This window comes from Vigna angularis, chromosome 2, assembly GCF_016808095.1.
Source record: "Vigna angularis cultivar LongXiaoDou No.4 chromosome 2, ASM1680809v1, whole genome shotgun sequence".
Classification (NCBI taxonomy): domain Eukaryota; kingdom Viridiplantae; phylum Streptophyta; class Magnoliopsida; order Fabales; family Fabaceae; genus Vigna; species Vigna angularis.
Window position 1 is genome coordinate 49,424,941 of NC_068971.1, and position 19,937 is coordinate 49,444,877.

At 34.2% G+C, this 19,937-nt stretch overlaps 3 protein-coding genes across 5 annotated transcripts; 1 reads left to right on the top strand and 2 right to left on the bottom strand.

Annotated features, from left to right (window-relative positions):
• Positions 1-907: 907 nt before the first annotated feature.
• Positions 908-3,122, bottom strand: LOC108329779 (60S ribosomal protein L19-1). The gene is made up of 5 exons (XM_017564153.2): positions 2,964-3,122; positions 2,567-2,689; positions 1,469-1,782; positions 1,263-1,327; positions 908-1,180 (listed from the first exon to the last, which is right to left on the bottom strand). Exons 1-5 carry the CDS (start codon positions 3,073-3,075, stop codon positions 1,156-1,158), a joined length of 639 nt encoding a protein of 212 aa, XP_017419642.1. The 5' UTR covers positions 3,076-3,122; the 3' UTR covers positions 908-1,155.
• Positions 3,123-8,332: 5,210 nt separating this feature from the next.
• LOC108328562 (lisH domain-containing protein C1711.05) lies at positions 8,333-9,901 on the top strand. The gene is made up of 3 exons (XM_017562441.2): positions 8,333-8,943; positions 9,074-9,104; positions 9,181-9,901. Exons 1-3 carry the CDS (start codon positions 8,618-8,620, stop codon positions 9,832-9,834), a joined length of 1,011 nt encoding a protein of 336 aa, XP_017417930.1. The 5' UTR covers positions 8,333-8,617; the 3' UTR covers positions 9,835-9,901.
• A 605-nt stretch (positions 9,902-10,506) lies between these two features.
• Positions 10,507-18,529, bottom strand: LOC108329419 (putative GTP diphosphokinase RSH1, chloroplastic). Of its 3 annotated transcripts, none has more exons than XM_017563608.2 (24): positions 18,281-18,526; positions 17,880-18,073; positions 17,493-17,672; positions 17,315-17,380; positions 17,097-17,189; positions 16,872-17,003; positions 16,642-16,743; positions 16,482-16,559; positions 15,387-15,458; positions 15,089-15,196; positions 14,834-14,931; positions 14,579-14,639; positions 14,418-14,480; positions 14,276-14,332; positions 14,068-14,169; positions 13,758-13,916; positions 13,438-13,569; positions 13,216-13,302; positions 13,050-13,121; positions 12,369-12,455; positions 11,854-12,298; positions 11,391-11,452; positions 11,203-11,271; positions 10,507-11,096 (listed from the first exon to the last, which is right to left on the bottom strand). In XM_017563608.2, exons 1-24 carry the CDS (start codon positions 18,303-18,305, stop codon positions 10,992-10,994), a joined length of 2,649 nt encoding a protein of 882 aa, XP_017419097.1. In that variant the 5' UTR covers positions 18,306-18,526; the 3' UTR covers positions 10,507-10,991. The 3 variants fall into 3 exon arrangements, 2 of the variants coding, with proteins under 2 accessions (XP_017419097.1, XP_052729863.1); XR_008247350.1 differs by lacking the exon at positions 10,507-11,096 and adding an exon at positions 11,533-11,622 and having other exon boundaries at positions 18,281-18,529; XM_052873903.1 differs by lacking the exon at positions 18,281-18,526 and having other exon boundaries at positions 17,890-18,028.
• Between the last annotated feature and the right edge of the window lie 1,408 nt (positions 18,530-19,937).

Here is a 19,937-nt window from a genome sequence, read left to right on the forward strand (position 1 = left end):
GAATAAATTTAAAGTTATGAAATCCAATTTTTATTTTCACATTATTCATATTTTTTTCACCTGTTTTTCTTTCTATCTGTCATTCAACACATTTGTTTCCTCTATTTATCTGCTATTCTCGTTTTTTTATTTGTATCCACATATTTCTTTTCTTTTCATTTTACCAAACGAAAATTAAGGGTATGTCTTCTTGAATTAAAGTGTTTCAATAATGCGATTTTACCATTGATACTTGATGTGCTTTCAGCACCATCCTGATATTATACCCTTTCTATATATTTTGATTTTTAAGGTTAATATACATATATAAGCAGTATTTCATATAAGTAAAACTTTACTATCTTTTTTATATATTATAATCTTTTAATGTTTTATGTTTTAAACTTTTATTTCAAATAATTGATACTTTCAATATTAATTTAACATCTCGTATATAGGTCACATATACATGAAAGGTCAGACAAATTTTGCTGTTTTATATTAAATTGCTGATATCACACACACACACAAACTCCTTGAAATACAGGTTTCTCTGAAGTTAATAAACAAAATATTAAAAGGATTTTTCCAAAATTATAAAATATCTTACTTTTTTCTCCCCTTACATTTTACATACCACTAATCTCACCAATCATTTCCTCATTTGCGATTACCATAAACATTACAAACAATATACATCAACGTAATTCTGTAAAATCTAAAATAATCTCCTAGGGTATATACATATCATCAAGAAACATTAAGATGATACGTATAGGGCTAATCGGAGCAGACGCAATACGAATGTTTCACTAGTTTAAAACAACTAATTCGACAAGACGGAGATAATTTACATGTAGCCGAGCTTGGTTTTGTAGTTGAATTGTTTAAGCGGCAAAATAAAACAAATTTGATCGGGACTGAGCGATTCAAAGAACATCATGGCTATAAAAGAATTAACACAAGTATCATCCGAAACATTAACAATATCCATACAAAAATAGCCAAAACACAATCGAGAAAGAGCACAATGTTATAATTTCATATACTTAAATAAAAACTAAAGAAGGTCTAAACCACCACAGAAATTCAACAATACTTGTCAAAACTACTTTAGAACAATAACTGAGAACGGCAGCCCCAAAAATTCTGCGAGCCAATATCAGAATATGTGGCTCACTTCTTGGATTTCTTTTGTGCTCTGCAAGGAAAGATGTTCAATTAGACAACACATAAAACCCAAAGGGTGTAAACATAGGACAAGCATAAATTAGAAGACTCACTGGGCAGGCTGTGATGCTGTAGCAGCAGGAGCACTGGGCGCGGCTGATGACCTTTCTCCTGGACCCTACATTTTACAAGAGTAAGGGCCAATGATCAAATTCTATAATTCCAATTTCAGCAAAAATAATTTTTGAATGCATTAAATCCAGAAGTGCATCAATCACTTGTCACGGGTAATATCTACTCAATACAGAATGAAACTCACTTGGGCCAATCGCTCCTCCCTCCGGGCAATTTTCCTTTCCCTGCTGGCCTTGTTCTTGGCACGTTTGGCCTCAAACTGATCAGACAAGGTTTTCTCTCTCGCCTTCTCAGCTTTGGACTTGTGTATGCTCTCCATCAAAACCCTCTTGTTCTTGAAAACATTACCCTTAACCTTCATGTACATGTCATGGTACATGTGCTTGTCAATCTTCTTAGATTCCCTGTACTTGCGAAGCAAGCGTCTGAGCACACGCATTCTCCTCATCCAAAGGATTTTAGTGGGAAGCCTTGCCTCCCTTGTACCCTTACGCTTACCTGGTATTATTCAGGATACAATATAAGTAATCCCAATATTTCCTCGCTGTCTCACCCATAAAAGTTTCATATAAACTTGATATTTAGCAAAATAATTCACACTGATAAACCCAATTATCATAAGTGTTTTCAATAGAAAATGACAGACAGCCAAAATTATGCCATAAAAACGTGCAATTGTGGCTTATGGTGCCATCATTGCTGAACCGCCTTCACATACGACGCATGGCAGTAAGAAAAAAGAAACCCACCACACTATTCTGCCATACAACCATTTAACAACATATTTTTCCAAAATGGAAAAGAACTCGGTAAAATATTCACAATATCACCGCAATTTCATGATAAATACCAATAACGTCTGGGACACTAAAAATTAAAAATAAGATTGCAATACACAAAGACCGATTGCATAAATAACTAAATTAAAGCCTTAACCAATAAGTAAATATTATGCAGGAAACCGGAACATAATTATGCATACTGGTTTTTTAATCGAAAGAAAAGAAGGTTGAGCTATTATTGTACAAGTTGCAATATTTCTTTTACTAGTTTTAGTGCAGAGCTTATTTCAGGAAAAAGCTTATTGACATATCATAAGCTACTTATAAAACTCTAAACTATTTCTTCAAGGGGTTACTTCATGAGATTAATTTACATACACTGTAAAGAATTAACCAATTGAGAATAAGAAAAAACAAATTATCTAACAACGATTAGATCCCCAATCCATGAAAGTGAATGGACTTCACATAAGGGCAATTAGGGATGCGACTAAAAATACCATATCCAGAGTGACGTCCTTTTCTCTTGGCCTCCTTCATCCGACGGGCGCGTGAGCGAGAGTGAATCTTGGTGGGTTTCCTGATAATAAACCCATCCTTAACCAGCTTCCTTATGTTTTGGCCTGAAAATCAAGAGTCCAAAGTGTTTAAAAAATACACAGAACCTCGAATAAGGCATTTGGATCCCCCAAAAGCTATGCAATGATTAGAAAAAACAACAACATTCGACTGTAACACTAGTGAAATAGGATTTGCAATCTACTCGTAAAATAGGTCGAGTTAGCATCCACATATATTCACGGAAACGATCAAAACCCCGAACAGGTTCAGATCCTATAAAAACTAAAACAAAAGTATTAACAGTGAGAAAAAAAGCGGGAGAGAGGGAGTGCGTACGAGAATTGGCCATGGAGATTTCGTTGACTTCATTGGGGTCAAGCCAAACCTTTCCTCTGCCGCACTTGAGAACGCTTGCGGCGAGGCGCTTCTGCAGTTTCAGCGAAACCATCTTGTGAAGAGAAAGCACCTTACAACCCTAGGGTTTGGGTGAAGTGCCCATGCAATAATAATATACTTGTTAGGTTGGGTTTGTGTGACATGGACTACTTTTCAAGGCCCGTTTCACTTTCTGAGTCTCAATGGCCCAATACCAAAAATTTATGTTTGGTTGGTTTTTGGTTCGTTTAAAATTAAATTAAAATAAAAAAAGTATAGTTTTAAGTTTAATTATAATAATAAAATTATTTAAATATGTTTTTAGTTGTTTGGAATCATCATTTAAAAAATATTTTTAGTCTTCAAATCTTGCGAAATACTATTTTTAACCTTAGAAAACATTAATAACATGATGTGATAAATGATTATTTACTCAACAATTTTTTACATTCAGATTTAATTGAGTAATGTGATTTTTTAAACTTTATGGAAAGGCTTGAATATTAATCCTATACCATTACTTTTTTGTCTTTCAATTAAAAAACAAAGTTATTTTTAGTTCTATTATTTCTCATAATATTGTTTTTAATTATTGGATTAGACTACATTAGTAACATTGATAATGTGGTAAATAACGGTGTTAGATAAAGTTCCTGTACCTTTGACTGAAATTTTAAAATATAAGAGTGGATTAAAAAAGGTTGATGTTATGAGATATTTAAATAATGTGAATGAGAATTTAAATCTATAATAAAGGGAATATTACAAATGTTATTTAACTTCATATACTCAAAGCAACATTTGGCAAAATCAAATTACTGAACAAATGAAAATATAAAATTAGAAGACCAAAAGAAAAAAATATTCTAACTATTGAGGACTAAAAGTATGTTTAAGCTTTCATAAAAAATTTAAAAAAACATGTCACTTAATTACATTTATGTAACAAATGTGGAATAAATCACTCTTCGCATCTAATGTTTTAATTGTGGTCCAAATTGAAAAATATCATTTCACAAAATTAAAAGATTAAAAATAAAAAAATAATAATTTAAAGATGAAAAGAAATGATGTTCTAGAGTATCAAAAACATAATAATATATAAAATTATTATTTAAATTAAATTAAGTGGAAATTATATCAGGAATCTTTTTAATGCACGAGTATAGCAATTAATTGTTTTGAATTCGATTGTAACTAAACAATTGTGTTAGAATTCAATAAAATTTATTTCATTTGTAAGTAAACCAAGTTATAACGACTTCATTATCAATTACTTATATAACTCAAACATTTCATAATAAGATAGATTCTCTTGCACTCACGGTGAACATGGTATACGACTTAACCAACTTTAAAGGCATCATTACACAAAATAAGTCATTTAGCAATTAAAATAAGTAAGTTATAATTTGTAATTGAAAGCTACCAAATATATCATAATTTAGCTACTAAAATAATAACAAAATAAATTCTTAACAACATTAATTTCATTAGGGAATGAAATAACAACCAAAAGTTTTAGTAGTTAAATTTTTTTGTCACTAAATCGATGGTTATTAAAATAAAAGTGTTGTTTTCAACTATCGAATTGGCAATTAAAGAAAAATATTATCTTAGCAATGAATTTGATTTCAGACTAGATGAAAGCGTTGATTTTTACAACCAAATTAATAATTGAATTAAGTGGCTTTTTAATAACATAATATATGTCAATAGTTATACTTAAAAATTTTCTTATTTATTAAAAATCGCGATTCTTACACCCGTTTAAACCTTTCCTTTTGTCACTTGTTAAAAATTTTCACTCCCTCTTATAATTACATGAAATCACTCATTTTCTTTCATAATAATACAAAATTTCATACTTACATTGCATAGTCCTTAAATGTCATTACAATGAATCATTTCAATATTTCATTGTTCAGACTATGTGGTCACTTTAACCCTTATCCCAAATACTCCACCAACTACAAGAAAAAATGTATATTATAGATGGATACCATCTACTAATAAAATGATCGTGATAAATTTTACTGACAGATTTCGTAATTCGTTGGATTTTACAATTTTAAATTCGTTGGTAAATATTTGTTTGTAATTATCGACAGATTTTGATTATTGGTAAATGTCACAATTTGATCTTCTTCTTCCCCTCGCATTCATGTTTTTGTTATTTTTCTTTTTCTTATTATTCCTTCTCTATCCTTTCCCCATTCTCTCCCTTCACTGTCACCACCTTCTCTTCCTTCACCTTCGGCCACCATCATCAAGGAGTCGCTACTACACCATGGTTGTCGCTATGTCACCACCACCTCATCTTCCTCTTTCTTTTCCCCCTCTTTCTCTCTTCTTTTTATTGTTCTTAATATACAAAAAATATTATGAGACTTACTAAAAATTTACATCTTATTTTTCCCATAGAAACATTCTTGGGTTAAATATGTTTTTAATCCCTTAACTATCAAACGATTTTATTTTTCGTCCCTCTTTCAAACTTTGGTACACTTTTGATCCTTTTCCTTAAGGAAACTATAATTTTTCGTCCTCCAAAACCAACGGCGTTAAAAATCAGCTGAGGTGGCTAACGGTGTGCCAAATCATCTTTTCTTTTTTCTGACACGGAGTCAACTCTCTCTACTTTTTTCACGGGGAAGTTTCTAGTGAGTGGGGTGGTGGCGGGTTATGCAGCACCCGACGTCTATGTCCTGGGAAAGTTAGGGATTTTTGATCATGACCCCTTTAACATCTCCACCGCAAAGAAATTTTTCCCCGTCGCCCTACTCTTCTACCTCACCATCTTCACCAACACCAACCTTCTCCGCGACGCCAATTAGAGAGAATGGTTACAATTTATTACTATTTTGTTTGGCGAGAAGTGAAGAACTAAATCCCACTATGGAAGTGGACAAGTCAAACTGAACTATCACATCTTCCAATTGATACCCTTCGATCATAATGGAATTTCTTGGGTTCACACCTCCATCCAAGAACCCTAAACACCTCATCGCTCACTCTCACCATGGAGTTCCTCCCATGTACGCTCCACTTCACCATCTCACTCTGCAAAACGAGTTCAATGACTGGCACAAAAGACCTCACTTGCGAGGAACCGAAATAGAGCTCAAAGGGTGCCACATAAAGACTTGGCAAGGTTGGTAGTGGTGCTGGCCGACAGGGCCGGAGAGAAAGGAGTTGGGCGATTTGTGGGTTTTGGCTGTGAAGCATTAAAGGGGACAATGAGTGACGGGTGGTGAGGGAAGAAGGCGAAGGGGTGTTTCGGAATGCACAATGGAGCCAAAGGAAAGAACCTCCAAAATCAAGAACCAGTTTTGTGGGAACAAAGATGATTACAGTAGTTTTCTTTTATTTTTACTTTTAATTTTGAGTTATTACTATGAAGTGTGGCAACATATTCGCTGTTGTGGCATAGAGGATTATGAAACAGTGCCACCACTTTTTGTATGCATTGGTTGTTGTGATTCACTTGTACCCTCCAAGACTGAATCATCCTTTTGTTCATATTCTCCTTCTTCATCTAGAGCAGTTTGTCGTCCAATCGCTACAATTTCCCTTCTTCTCTTAACTTTGTTTTTACCGGAAAGGGATTTTGAATCAGATTGGGAGAATTTGTTTAATTTTTCTGGGTGCAGGTCGAAGAGGAATTGGTGTTGCGATGTTAAGGGAAGACGAAGATGAATCACGCGTGCCCCTCTGTAGCAATTTTTTATTCCAATCTTTCCCCATTTCATCAATCATATACCTGCTCCATATCAAAGAAGCCAAAGATGAATCACACGTACCCACCACCACCCTTATCACCTCTTATTTTTTCAAAAATAAAGAGAAAAATAAAACAAACCCTGGAATCTCTATGCCTAAAAAAAATAGAGAGACCCTCCATTTATTATTTTTATTTTTGTTTTAAATTTAAATAAATAAATATTCGCGAACCCGATTTTGTTCTCTTTATAGCTTCAATTGTTCTCGACTCCGAAAGCTCCACCGTTGAAAAACGGAAGATGCAGCAGAACATCTTCAACTCCATTCGTAGCATGAAAATCATGGACGCTTGTAAGGGCACACAGGTCCACGCGCTCAAATCCTCCGCCGTCGCTGTTGCCGATCGGAGCTCAGTCAGTGCTGCTGATAAACTGCTGCATACTTCGTTCGACCATTCCAAATCCCATTCCAATCTTTCCCCTATTATGAGTTTTAATTCAAAAGTTGGAAACTTTGCATATTTTCATTATCTACGTGGCACATCACCGTTAGCCACCTCAATTGATTTTTAACACTGTTAGTTTTGAAGGACGAAACATTATAATTTTCTTAAGGAGGAGGATCAAAGTGTACCAAAGTCTGAAAGAGAGACGAAAAATAAAATCGCTTGATAGTTAAGGGACTAAAAACATATTTAACCCAACATTCTTTGATAATATAAATTATAATTTGTGATACTATACTTGGATTCACGTAATGATATTCACATGTAAACGTTAAAATCACTACCTCCAAATTATGCTAGTATTACTTCGTCTGATCAAATAACTTATGAAGTATGTATAATTCAATGTAATTAGTCATATTCAAATTAAAGGTTTCTTTGTGTTTTAGTATTAACATAAATGTTTAAGGGTTTGTCACGATGAGTACTCATTTTATTATACCAGAGAAACAATTATAACTATGATTATAAATAATGAAGCAAAATAACAAATTTGTTATTTGAGGTAACTAACTAGAAAATGACCTACAAAATCTGATGAATTTCTCATCTCCCTCCGACATGTTAGTATATAAACATATTTTATAGTAAGGCAGAGTCTTAATTATTATGCTACATCATACCTAAGAAACCAATGTTTTAATAATAACAAAATATAATAATAATTTTGGTTATAGTATAATATTTTTAAATAAAATTGAGTCTGACTTGTATTCACTTGGTTATCATTTACTAATATAAAATAAAATGAATATTTTAAATACTTAAAGAAATTATTAAAATTATAAAAGAAAATAATGTTTATTTTAAAATTAGAAAAAAAATATAAGTGTCATTTAACATTATTTAAAGTACAAATTTTCAAAATATTTACTGTTCTAATTTTTATTTACCATACATGTTAATAATCACCGGTGCTCATATATGGTTTCAATGTTATTTTACCATTCAATCTCTCTTTTTCTTTACAAGTTAATTATTTTTAATAATAAAAATATCTCAAAAAGTGAAAGTAATGTAAAAAAACACATTTTTTTCAATTAAAATAACGGGTGCGAGGTAGAAAAAGTAGGGTAAAAGAGGCATGAGTTATTCAGGGATCTGTGTAGTGCAGATTAGGCATGATTAAGTAGTTTTATTTGAATAGTGGACAAGTTCTAGTGGATGAAGCTATAACTGCGGAGTGTTAATAATCATGGTCGATAAGCAAACACGTGCAACGCTGGCTTGAATTCACGGATATCTTCACCTGAGAACATGCCAAGTAACATGTTTCTCTCGCTCTCAATCTCCTTTATTTACAACATACAACTCCATCCCTTGGCCTAGTGTCGCACTTTCAACAAGCAAAAAGGAAATATTAAGAAACAAAGATACACAGATATCCATGGAGGGCAAAAGGAGCGTCATCACAAACAAGCAAGGAAGGAACAAAGTCCTTCCAACGAATGCCTTATGTATTGGCGGCGAAGGAGGGATTGCGGGTCTTTTTGTATTCGGTGGAGCTTTGGCCATTGCAGGTTTCATGGCAGTTGCATCTTTCGCCAGCAACAAGCAAAAGGCAAAGGCCACCCATGATCAACAGACAAAATCGAAGCCCCAACAATTGCTGTTGGATGAACATGAATGTAAGACTGAAGACGATCATGACACCACCCGAAGTCTCACCTCTCTCGTTAAGAACTCATCAATCGGAAATGGAGATGCCACATGGTATGCTACGTGAACATATACCATTTATTTATTAGGAGCACGCACTTCCTTGCTTATAATGTTTCTGTCTTTTTTTTATTTTCTGATTCCAATGCTTCGTTAACTAGTGTTTGTATGTTACTGCTTGCAGCTATTGGACATCCAATACGAGCATCGACCAAGTAATTAGTCCTTTATTTCTTTATGTTTGTGAATGCTTGAGTTTCAATTGTCAGAAAAACTTGGATATATTTTCAGGAGGAGAAAAGTGAGCTTAGACCCAGAAGTGGTGATCAGGAGAGCCCAACCTGCTTTCAACCTCAGGAAATTGTGTTTTCTGACTCTTCGCCCCCACAAAGTGCGGCTTCGTCCAACGGAAGTGGGGTTGCGGAAGAATGCATCGTGTCATTGTTTAACAGACCCAGTGGGCAAGAACAAGAGCCGGATCAAAAGGATGAAATACCTCAAGACGATCTAACATCCTCAGAAACAGAAACTGAAACCGAGGATGATGAGGAGGAGGAGGATGAGATGATGTCGGATGAAGTTTCAGAGTCTGGGTCAGAGGATACCTCAAAAGAAACAGGGACCACCTCCCTGGACTACAAGGAGGAGCAAGTTTGGCCCTCAGAGCTGGTACAACATGCAAAGCAAAAATTCAAGGGAGACAGACATCTCTGCTCTCTCTCTGATGTGGATAGCTCCGACTACGAGGAGGAGGTGACAATGGCACACCAAGCAGATTTAGACCAAAATCTGAACTTAATGGTTCCGAATAATCAAGCATTAACCTGGGTTTTTCCCTTGCTGTTGCTAGCGCTGCTGATGCTCTTGGTTCTACTCACCTATCGTCCACAGGAGTCATTTTATGTACTAGATGATGAGGGTCATTCCGTAGTGAGGCGAATTTAGAGGATCAAAATGTTAGACATTTTCCCATTAAATCATCTTAAAGTATAATTTTAATGAGTCCCACCAATATAGGTTTCCTAAAATTTAACCATTTTTTTTATAAAAACAAAAGGTAATCATATATACTATCTTCTTAATGAGTTTGGAAAACTACATTGTTATGAGTTAAGATATATGGAGAAAAGATTGTATAACATGATTTTTAATACAACTTTTATTGTTTACTTAATTAGAGTTTTTCTTACATTCATTAATCATAAATCGGTCTTGCGATAAATGTTTAAAAAATTGCCATATAATTAATTATCTGTGCAAAAATATACACCATTAATATGCCGAAATTAATCTCTTCAAAATTTATGAAAATTAATAGGGCTCACTTTAATCATAATTTATTTAGCTTTAATCATAATTTCATATATCCTGATGAATTTCTACTAACGACAGTGTACCAAAAAAGGTTACTAACATTTTAGTGGAAATATATCTAAGCCAAAATTTACATTAATAATAATATCTACCTAAAATTTATGAAACTTTGTAACTCTATTTTAAGTTAACTTAGCTTAAATAGTAATGTTATGAATTCTTACTTATTCCAACTGTCAACAAAGTGCACTAAAAAAGGTTATTAACAATTTTAGTGGAATAAATCTATTTGGAGAACCCATATACCAATAAATTAAAACACTAAAAAGTCAAATTGTTTACATAAATTACAAAGGTGGTTTTTTTAAAAGAAAACATAATGCGTTTACTGATCTTGCATATCACGAATACCGATTATTAGCCAGTTTTTCCCCAAATTAAGTAGAATGGGAAGTCTTCCGGCCAGGAGAAGTGACATTTTGTACCGACAGACACCCTAGCAATCTCCTTGGGTAAATGCTTAGTTTCTGCACAAGTAATTTACATGGTATACTCCTTTATCCTATCACTCTTTTCTATATACAGTGCCTAGAGTTTCGAGTTTTTGACTCAATAGGCTGCTGCCGGATTATTGGGTTAGTAAGTTCGAATAAATATATGGGAACTATAGACAAAATTTAGCTACATAAATTCCTACGTTGCTGTGGACAAAACTTAATTCCCTGGTCTGGGTCTCTAATCGTTGGACAAACTGTAGTAGACGTCAAGAGGCAATGCAATCGAATCAACTAGCATTCGAGAACGCCACGGTCTTCCACTAAGCTCGGCCAGCTGCAACCAGTAGACCATCCCAAAACACCCAATATCAGATCTACTTTAGAGCAAGCACTGACCTGAAAAACAATTTATTTGTGTAAGATGACAGTACACATTTGATGAACAAAGATCATCTAGATTAAGTATCAATCACAATGACTGTTTTCAGGCATTATACTGTACCAAATTTTCTAAATTTCCTTCAACGTGAAATACCATAACAGCCATTCCCCTTCCTCCATCAATCTCAGCCTGCTCATTTGATAAGTAAAGTGTTAAAGACATGCCAAAAGTTGAACCATACTAATATCATGTCGAGACGTCTTATTTGAGTATTGCATAATTGCTTGGATTTTGGTTTAACCACTCACCACACAAGAACATATGGCTATGCCTGCAGTGGACAATACTGTAGTGACCTCAGCCATCATGCCTGAAATAAATGTTCAACAGGTTACAATCGAGATGGAAAAATAACGCTTGTTTAATGTGTCAGAGATATGAGTCATCAACCATAGCATTTAATGGAACAGTACTAAATATTCATTTCTCCATTGTACAATCCCCCATCTCTATGCCAAATTCTGACCCAATGCGTTTCACCTAGATCCGAAAAATGCTGTCACCACAATGTTCATAGGCCACAAGGTCTAAAGCATCCATTTTACCGGCACGGATAATCAGTAAAAAGTTTCGATTAACATTTTATGTTGACAGTGTACTATTATGATTACCCCGATTTTTGCATAACACATCCTTATCAACAGTATTAATTTGCATTTTGCACATCCAAGCAAGAGAAGATTTAATTATTATTCAGAAGAGCAAGCTTACCTCTTCGGTCTATACATACTACAGATAACCACTGGATGGAGTGCCCTTCCATATTGTGCCAGGAAGCAATTTTCTGTGCTTGCCAACTTTCTAAACCTGGCAGGACCTCCTTATATCTTGGAATGTTAACTTGAATCATCTTTGCAACAAGGTTTCCCTGCAGTAACGTCTCCCCTTTTCCGTTGAAACTTTCACGCTGCACATGCTTATTATGTTTTCCGTTGACCTTGGGGATCCAAACACTTCCATTCTTACTTTGGAGGACAGTCTCATTTCTTGTTGACGTTGATATTTCCTCTCCATTCACAAACGTTTTACCCCACGGATATTTGGAACCTTTTGATAGTTCTTCAGATTCGCTATCCCCCTCGGAGTCAGTAACGAAGTCATTGACTGCTTCAGTAGTGATATCAGAAGCAGAGCGTGCAGCTTGTTCCCTTAGAAACTACACAAAAATATAAAATGTTTATTTAAAACACAAATTGTCAAGGTTAAGCCTTCATACGAAATCTTACCTTCATTATTTTGTGTCTCGCACTCCGAGTTTTAGCATGTTGCAACCACTGTTTATGCCTCTGAAAGGCAGATTTGCTGGAAAGTGCCTGCGAGCACAGTTAATATTTTGAGCTCTAATGAACGGAAAAACAAATATATACGATAATTGTGACTAACCATTTATGTTGTATTAACAAAACATTTTCCTTAAATAACAGTGTAAAAAGTGTGGAAACAATTTGTCTTTGTCATGGAAGAAATATACAAATTAAATTGAAGGAGAAACATAATGCAACAAGACTACTAGTCGTAATTGCTTCCTCAATGATTTGAGAATCATAAGGAAACATAATATTTTTAACAACTTCAGAGAATAATTGTTTCATAATAGATTCTATAGATAGTCTAAGATATTACAAATATATTATGATATGCCAAGATATTCTATATACTAGCAAGGTATTCTAACAAATAAAATTAGTGAAAACATGTACTATTCGATGCAAAAACTAACAGATAGCACACACTTAGAGCATAGAGAGTGAATCATATAATTCAATTAAAATAACAGCATATCTTCCTAAGTCTAACATTGCAAAGTAAATTTATATTTGCACATATACATAAAACAAAACCAGTTTCCAATTACATCAAATGTATCAAAAAAAAAAAACTCTTAGGATGAGTTGAGCAATACTGACATTATATGTGATTATCTCCACAACTTCTGCATTTGCAAGTACATGTGTGGGAGAAACAAGATTTCCATTGACCTGCATTGACACCAAATGCACCTCTAATATTTCAACAACACACATCTCTACTATGACTAACGTGATTTAAGAATGCAAATGTGGAGAGTTATACCTTCGCAGCTACCATCTTGTTTCCTATTTCAGTGTGTATCATATAAGCATAATCAATGACACTAGCACCCTGAGGAAGATTCTTAATCTGCATATAGTGTGACAAAATATTATCAAGAAACCGAAGCTAGTTTTCAGATACAAGTTTCTAATTGTCTAATTGATTTTTGGGGTGGGTGTGGGGGAAATTAGTCATATAATACATTACATAGTCCATCCTTACCTCTCCCCTTGGCGTGAACACAAAGACACGACTACCCAGAAGATCTCTTGTAATAGTGTCCACAAATTCCCTAGAACTCATGTTGCCAACAAACTCTTCTTGCCACTCTCTAATTGCATTCAGCCAGCCAATCTGTAGGAACGGAAATACTTCATTCATGAGATCAGCATCAAGAATTTATTTTTGTAGCAATTTCAAAGCCAAAGTTTACCATTAGGCTAACAACCAAATGGAATCAAAATTGGGTAAAGGCTACACCAAAATCTCTCTTTAAATTTAAAAGATTATTTTTATCATACTCTCAGGGCCAGATAACATACTCTAAGAGCAATGTTGGCGTTGTTAAGACAAACTGTCTTCCCTCTTGAGCTTTTACCACTTGGTGTAGCACTTCCAACCAAGCCAGTGACAAATTCTCTCCCACTATAATGCGCAGCAATGCCTCTCTCAGCTATCAAATCCATTTCTTCTGTTCTAATCTGTAAGAAGTAAGACACTAATAAGAAACTTTTATTGTAAACTTCTTCTAGCCTATCCAGACGAAGTTCTAATCTGAACACCTATTATAAAAATTAGTTAGTGAAAATGGATCGTGAGAAAGTAAAATTTAGAAAATGCAGGAAACAAAACCTGGACTTCTAGCCTAAACATGCTTTCGTACAAAAATGGAATCACGGTGGTATGGAGACTTTGGTAGCCATTTGGTTTGGGGGTTGCGATATAATCCTTCACCTAGAACAAATCAAATGTTTTTCACCAGTCACAAAGCAATGAAAATATATTTCTCTAAAATCTAACACTTTCTATTCTCAAATCAAATAAAAAGTATCATACGTACAGATCTAGGAATAGGGGTCCAGATTCCATGGATTAACCCCAGAACATGATAGCAAATCTGCAGAAAAATGAGAGAAAAGGCTTTTCATATACCAAAAAAGGGAAGTGTAGCAGTCGTAATTGAGACCATGATAAGTAGTTACCTGTTGTGGATTGCACAAAGGCCCAACCCCAATGCATGGCTTTGGTTTAATAACAATACGAAGCTGGTTACAACAAAAAAGTTGGTTTTCAACAAACAAACTTGAAAGTTTATCCAAATCTTTATAACATTAAGTAATCCAGGGCATAAAAGAAAGCAAACCTGTGCAATTTGGTTAATCTCACTGATTGAACTTTTTGATTTGAGAACTGCCTTATAGATACTGCAAACAAAAAACAATATTTCTAAATGAATAGCCAGATACCTCAAATTATAAGCAAAAGATGCATAATGATTATAGAAGAACAGAATAGAAAAACTAGACATTTAAAATGTACATGATGTCAGATACGTCAACCATCATAAACAGTTGAATAAACAAAACGGAAGCATTGACATTGAGATTTGTGGCTTAACCTGTAAGGCTCTTTACAGACAGCACGGACTTCTGTTTTAACAGTTAGAAGGTCTAATAATTGATCATCTTGGATTTTCTTCATAAATATTTTGTTTGCCTATCACAGAAAGAACAAATAAGCTTAATCAATGGACTATAGTGATACAATCACCTGGAAGAAAAGGTTCAATAAATGGAAATATAGAAATATGGAAAGCAGTTATAATTTTTCAACTTGTCTCTTCAACCACCAATTTAAGATAGAGTAGCATTACCTCCAGAAGTTCTTTCTCATGTTCTTTGTATAGCTCTGCTACTCTTCTCTTCACCTTTGCATAGTCTTCCGCATTTGTGTACATAAATGACAGGTTTTCTAGTTCTGACTGTATCATCAAACAAGAATAGCTATGAATCATAATATATCAGAATTTCCCTCATGGGACGAAATATTGGTTTATTATAATTAACTTAAGAATTTTGATTCTCAGTTCTACTCTAAACATGCAGACTCGTAGCATTACAGGAAAAAAAACATGAATGCTAGTTCTTAGAGATTAGGTAATCATAGGATACCTTAATTTGATACATCCCAAGCAACTTCGCTAAAGGAGCAAATACCTGCAATGTCTCCATTGCAATGCTAGCCTGTGCACAATGTATTCAAGTTAGAAACAATTTAGAATCTAGGATCTCTACGCATATAACAAGATTAAATAAACAACAGAATTACTATAAACCTGTTGAAATGTAATGTTATTTTATTATTATTTCTTTTGTATGTACCCCGCTTTAAGGTTAGGGTTCAAGGTAAGTGCCTTGCGTCTTTTTGTAACCATACATGTATACATCAATAAAAGGTAAAACAGTGTAAGTTGAATACATTGTACTTTCTTAGGTAGAAGTGGATCCAGGTAAAGGTCTACCTGCAACTACAGACTTGTGGGGAGGACTTGACATAACCACCGTCCCCAAGCCCGCGTGTTAGTATTATTATAATATCCTATTAGTGTTATTATAATATCCTATGATGAGAACCAGTCAAAACCAAACAGTGGTGATATTGCTATAACATGTAAGCTTTGGGCATTTTTAGTACCATTCACATTATGACATGTTTTTAGGAAAATCAATGACAATAATGGAATGAAGCAAAGGCCACCCAAAAAAGATAATTATTCATAACAATGAAATTCATCTTTAGTTTCAAGACAATAATGGAATGCAGTAAAGGCCACTCGACAAAAATAATTCTTCATAACAATGAAATTCATCTTTGGTTTCAAGACATTGATAATTAACAAATATTTGACAAGATGGATATATGAATCTCAGTTTCATAGTCCGGTTCACGTTGCTAATACACAATATTTCTATCCAAGTCCCTAAATTTACTGTTGCAAAGTCCTATTGGTGGGAATGTATCTTTACAAGTTAGATTTTTAAATGACAAGGCAATCGAAAATTGTGTGCATCTCTTTATAGACAGTCTCAAATTTTGATAGGGACCCACCTATTCAATGTTATGTAGAGGGGAGATCGACAAAATTATGTGAGAACATCCATTCCCTTTTCATGTTATATTATTGTTTTGGAGTAAAAAACACTGCATGGTCATAACAGTTTCCTCCCAACAGAGCACAAAAAGTCTTTCAAATCAGTGGCCCTAACCTGTTTATGTGGAGGCATATGCGATAGTGTACGCATGTTATGCAACCTGTCTGCTAATTTGACAATTATAACACGAACCTGAAATGGCACACATATATTAGTTGCCAAACCACTTTCAATATACAACACATTTGGAACAGACAAGAATATATTAGGTCACCTCCTCTGTCATAGCTAGAAACATTTGCCGAAGATCTTCTGCTTTCACATCTTGAACGGAATCATTTTCATTCTTATACTTCAACTTTCCAAGTTTTGATACCTAGTTAGAATTTAGAATGTTATGTGCATTTAATTTACTTGGTAAATTTATGAATGTGGCATTATAGCTATTGGAGACTTTAGATTTCCATCAACGTTTTTCAATCAAGATTCAAGAATAACAAGTACCTTGGTCTCTCCTTCCACAATGTGGCGCACGGTAGCACCAAACTCCTCCTCTATCCTCTCAAAAGTAACGACATTTGTATCCTCAACTGTATCATGAAGTAATCCGGCAGCAATTGATTCCCAATCAAGTTCCTGGACAAATGGTTGGATCCATAAATAAAATTGTTTTGTTAAACACATTTAGTATGTAAATTTTGCAAGAGTAAACATTTCTTCATTACTCACAAGTTCTCCAAGAATACGTGCAACCTCAACTGGGTGAATGATGAAGGGTTCACCACTGCGTCTTTTCTGACCATCATGAGCTTTAAACGCCAACTGTAACAACCAGGAACAAAAAGAAACAAAACAAAATAAATACATTAAGTAAATCCTACTGTGTCGAAGAAATTATTTTGCCACAAAGGGCATGCCAGGCTAGCTTCTCCAGCTAATCAACTTACCATAAAAGCATTGTGGACTAACTCCAGTTCTTTTGAAGACAGGTATGAAATAGCAGGTTTAAGATCCTGAGGCAATCATGTGATAGGTAATATGACTCAGCCACTATCAAAGAGGTTATCCTCATTCACAGAACTATAATCAACAACAGAAATGATTATGCAAAATTCAGGACTGTACCTCCCACAAACTTTTTGGGGAAAAGTCAGTGGCGGTGTTGGAAGGGAAGGCTGAAGAACAACATAATTGCCCTCTTCTGGGAGCAACTTGAGACATGTTTGACCTAGACAATCCTTCAAAAAGAACAATATCAAGTGGTTCATCGGAACACGAACCACCTACACTAAAAGCTTCACATCCCTGCCAATTTTGCAAGATTAACAGATAACCTAGTTAGTGATTTAAACATCTCTTCTAACCATACTGACTCACAGAATGCAACAGAGGTCAAAAAAGAAGGAAAATTACCCATCAATCATTATCATACCAAAAACCAGCATCTCTAATTCAATTAAAAAATTGAAAGCACTCAAACTTGGAAAGGCCAAGGGAAACATAAAAACTTACAAAATTATACCGGTTCCTTCGTCCATTACGTCCCTTGTACAAGTCCGAACACTGGTGAAGAGGATGAGCAGTGCTCGCAAGAAAGCCAGTGAGAACCCTCGGAGCTTTCCATGCGCAGGAAAGAAGACTACAGTCGAATTTTCCGCTTCCGTCCCCTCTCCACAGCTTGCAGGCATTCACGCATTCTAAAGAAACTGCAGCACCACACCTTCACTCAGAAAACGACACTCGCAAAACTCTTCCACTCAAAAGAAACAAGAGCTTATGAACCAAGCGCTAATAGGCACATTCAGTAGAATTAAAGAATCTAAAACCCGCGAATTGGTACAGAGAATAAAGGCATCAACAGAGTGGAAAGAATTTGGGAGAAGAAGGTTTAAACCCAGGTTCAGTAGACTTACCTGACATGGAGGATGCAGAGGCCATGTTTTATTAAAAGAGAGCAATCTCATTGAATCTTGAATCCCAAAAGTGTGCGGAATCGGAAGCGAGTAGCGAAAGAAAGGGTCATTGAGGTTTGGATTGAGAGGGAATTGGAATTGGAGACTGAGAGTGATTGTGTTGTGAAAATAAGAAATGAAAGAACGGAAGAGACGAAAAAAGTGTGAGCGATAACAAACACAGCTTCCAGGGGATATTGAGTTTAGCACAGGCCACACAATACGGTTTCGTAAAGATATTTTTCTCTGTCTCTTTTTTACATTTAATATTGGTTTAATAGGTTCGGAGATCCCTATATTTGCGGGTTCGTTTCAATTGGGTCCTCTAATTTTAGAAGTGATCAATTAGGTCCCTTATTGTGAAAAATTGAATCAATTAAGGCCTCGCCGTTAGTTTCATACTAACACCGTTAAAAGGGGTGACACGTGTCAGTTCATGATTTTTTTGAATTTTTGAATTATATTTTTATTATTTTTTTTTTATTTTTTTTTATTTTTTATTTTTTTAAAAGTAAAATTTTTAAATGCCACGTGTCAAACGGATAGTGTGCCACGTGGCAATGGCAGTGTGACATGGCACTGACAGTGCCACGTGTCATTGTCAGGCCACGTGTCATTGCATTAGTCTCAATTTGGTCCCTGTATTTTTATTATGTTGCAATTTGATCCCTATATTTTTATTTTGTCTCAATTTAGTCTTAATTTTCAAAATTAAACAATTTTTTCCCTCCTCAAATTCAAACAAAATTTAAATTGTATATAAATCTTAACAAATATTTTTATGAAAATTGATATTTTTAATAAATATTTTTAACAAGATTAAGATTAAGTTTAATTATATTTATATTTACTTATAGGTATATTTTTAATGAAAATTCACACCAGTATGTTATGTCACTGTTTTATTAAACCCTTATAGGTATATTTAAATAACATAATTAACATTTATATGATTAAGTAAATATAAATATAATTAAACTTAATCTTAATCTTGTTAAAAATATTTATTAAAAATATCAATTTTCATAAAAATATTTGTTAAGATTTATATACAATTTAAATTTTGTTTGAATTTGAGGAGGGAAAAAATTGTTTAATTTTTAAAATTAAGACTAAATTGAGACAAAATACAAATATAGGGATCAAATTGCAATATAATAAAAATACAGGGACCAAATTGAGACTAATACAATGACACGTGGCCTGACAATGACACGTGGCACTGTCAGTGCCATGTCACACTGCCATTGCCACGTGGCACACTATCCGTTTGACACGTGGCATTTAAAAATTTTACTTTTAAAAAAATAAAAATTAAAATAAAAATTAAAAATAAAAATAATAAAAATATAATTCAAAAATTCAAAAAAATCATGAACTGACACGTGTCACCCCTTTAACGGTGTTAGTATGAAACTAACGGCGAGGCCTTAATTGATTCAATTTTACACAATAAGGGACCTAATTGATCACTTCTAAAATTAGAGGACCCAATTGAAACGAACCCGCAAATATAGGGACCTCCGAACCTATTAAACCTTTAATATTCTATTGTATTAAAAGGGAATAAATCAATAATTACTTAAGTTCATCGGGTTTTACAGCAAAAAAAAAAACT

Bases quoted from the DNA above. Each gene is read 5' to 3' on its own strand.
- LOC108328562 (XM_017562441.2), top strand. From the start codon at position 8,618: ATGGAGGGCAAAAGGAGCGTCATCACAAACAAGCAAGGAAGGAACAAA. The intron at 8,944-9,073 runs GTATGCTACGTG...TACTGCTTGCAG, and splicing joins GGAAATGGAGATGCCACATG to CTATTGGACATCCAATACGA. The intron at 9,105-9,180 runs GTAATTAGTCCT...ATATATTTTCAG, and splicing joins CCAATACGAGCATCGACCAA to GAGGAGAAAAGTGAGCTTAG.
- LOC108329779 (XM_017564153.2), bottom strand. From the start codon at position 3,075: ATGGTTTCGCTGAAACTGCAGAAGCGCCTCGCCGCAAGCGTTCTCAAG. The intron at 2,690-2,963 runs GTACGCACTCCC...CTTGATTTTCAG, and splicing joins AATCTCCATGGCCAATTCTC to GCCAAAACATAAGGAAGCTG. The intron at 1,328-1,468 runs GTGAGTTTCATT...TGTAAAATGTAG, and splicing joins GGGAGGAGCGATTGGCCCAA to GGTCCAGGAGAAAGGTCATC.
- LOC108329419 (XM_017563608.2), bottom strand. From the start codon at position 18,305: ATGGCCTCTGCATCCTCCATGTCAG. The intron at 16,744-16,871 runs GTACTTGTTATT...AATTCTAACTAG, and splicing joins TTGTGGAAGGAGAGACCAAG to GTATCAAAACTTGGAAAGTT. The intron at 11,453-11,853 runs GTAAGCTTGCTC...CATTTATTTCAG, and splicing joins AGTATGTATAGACCGAAGAG to GCATGATGGCTGAGGTCACT.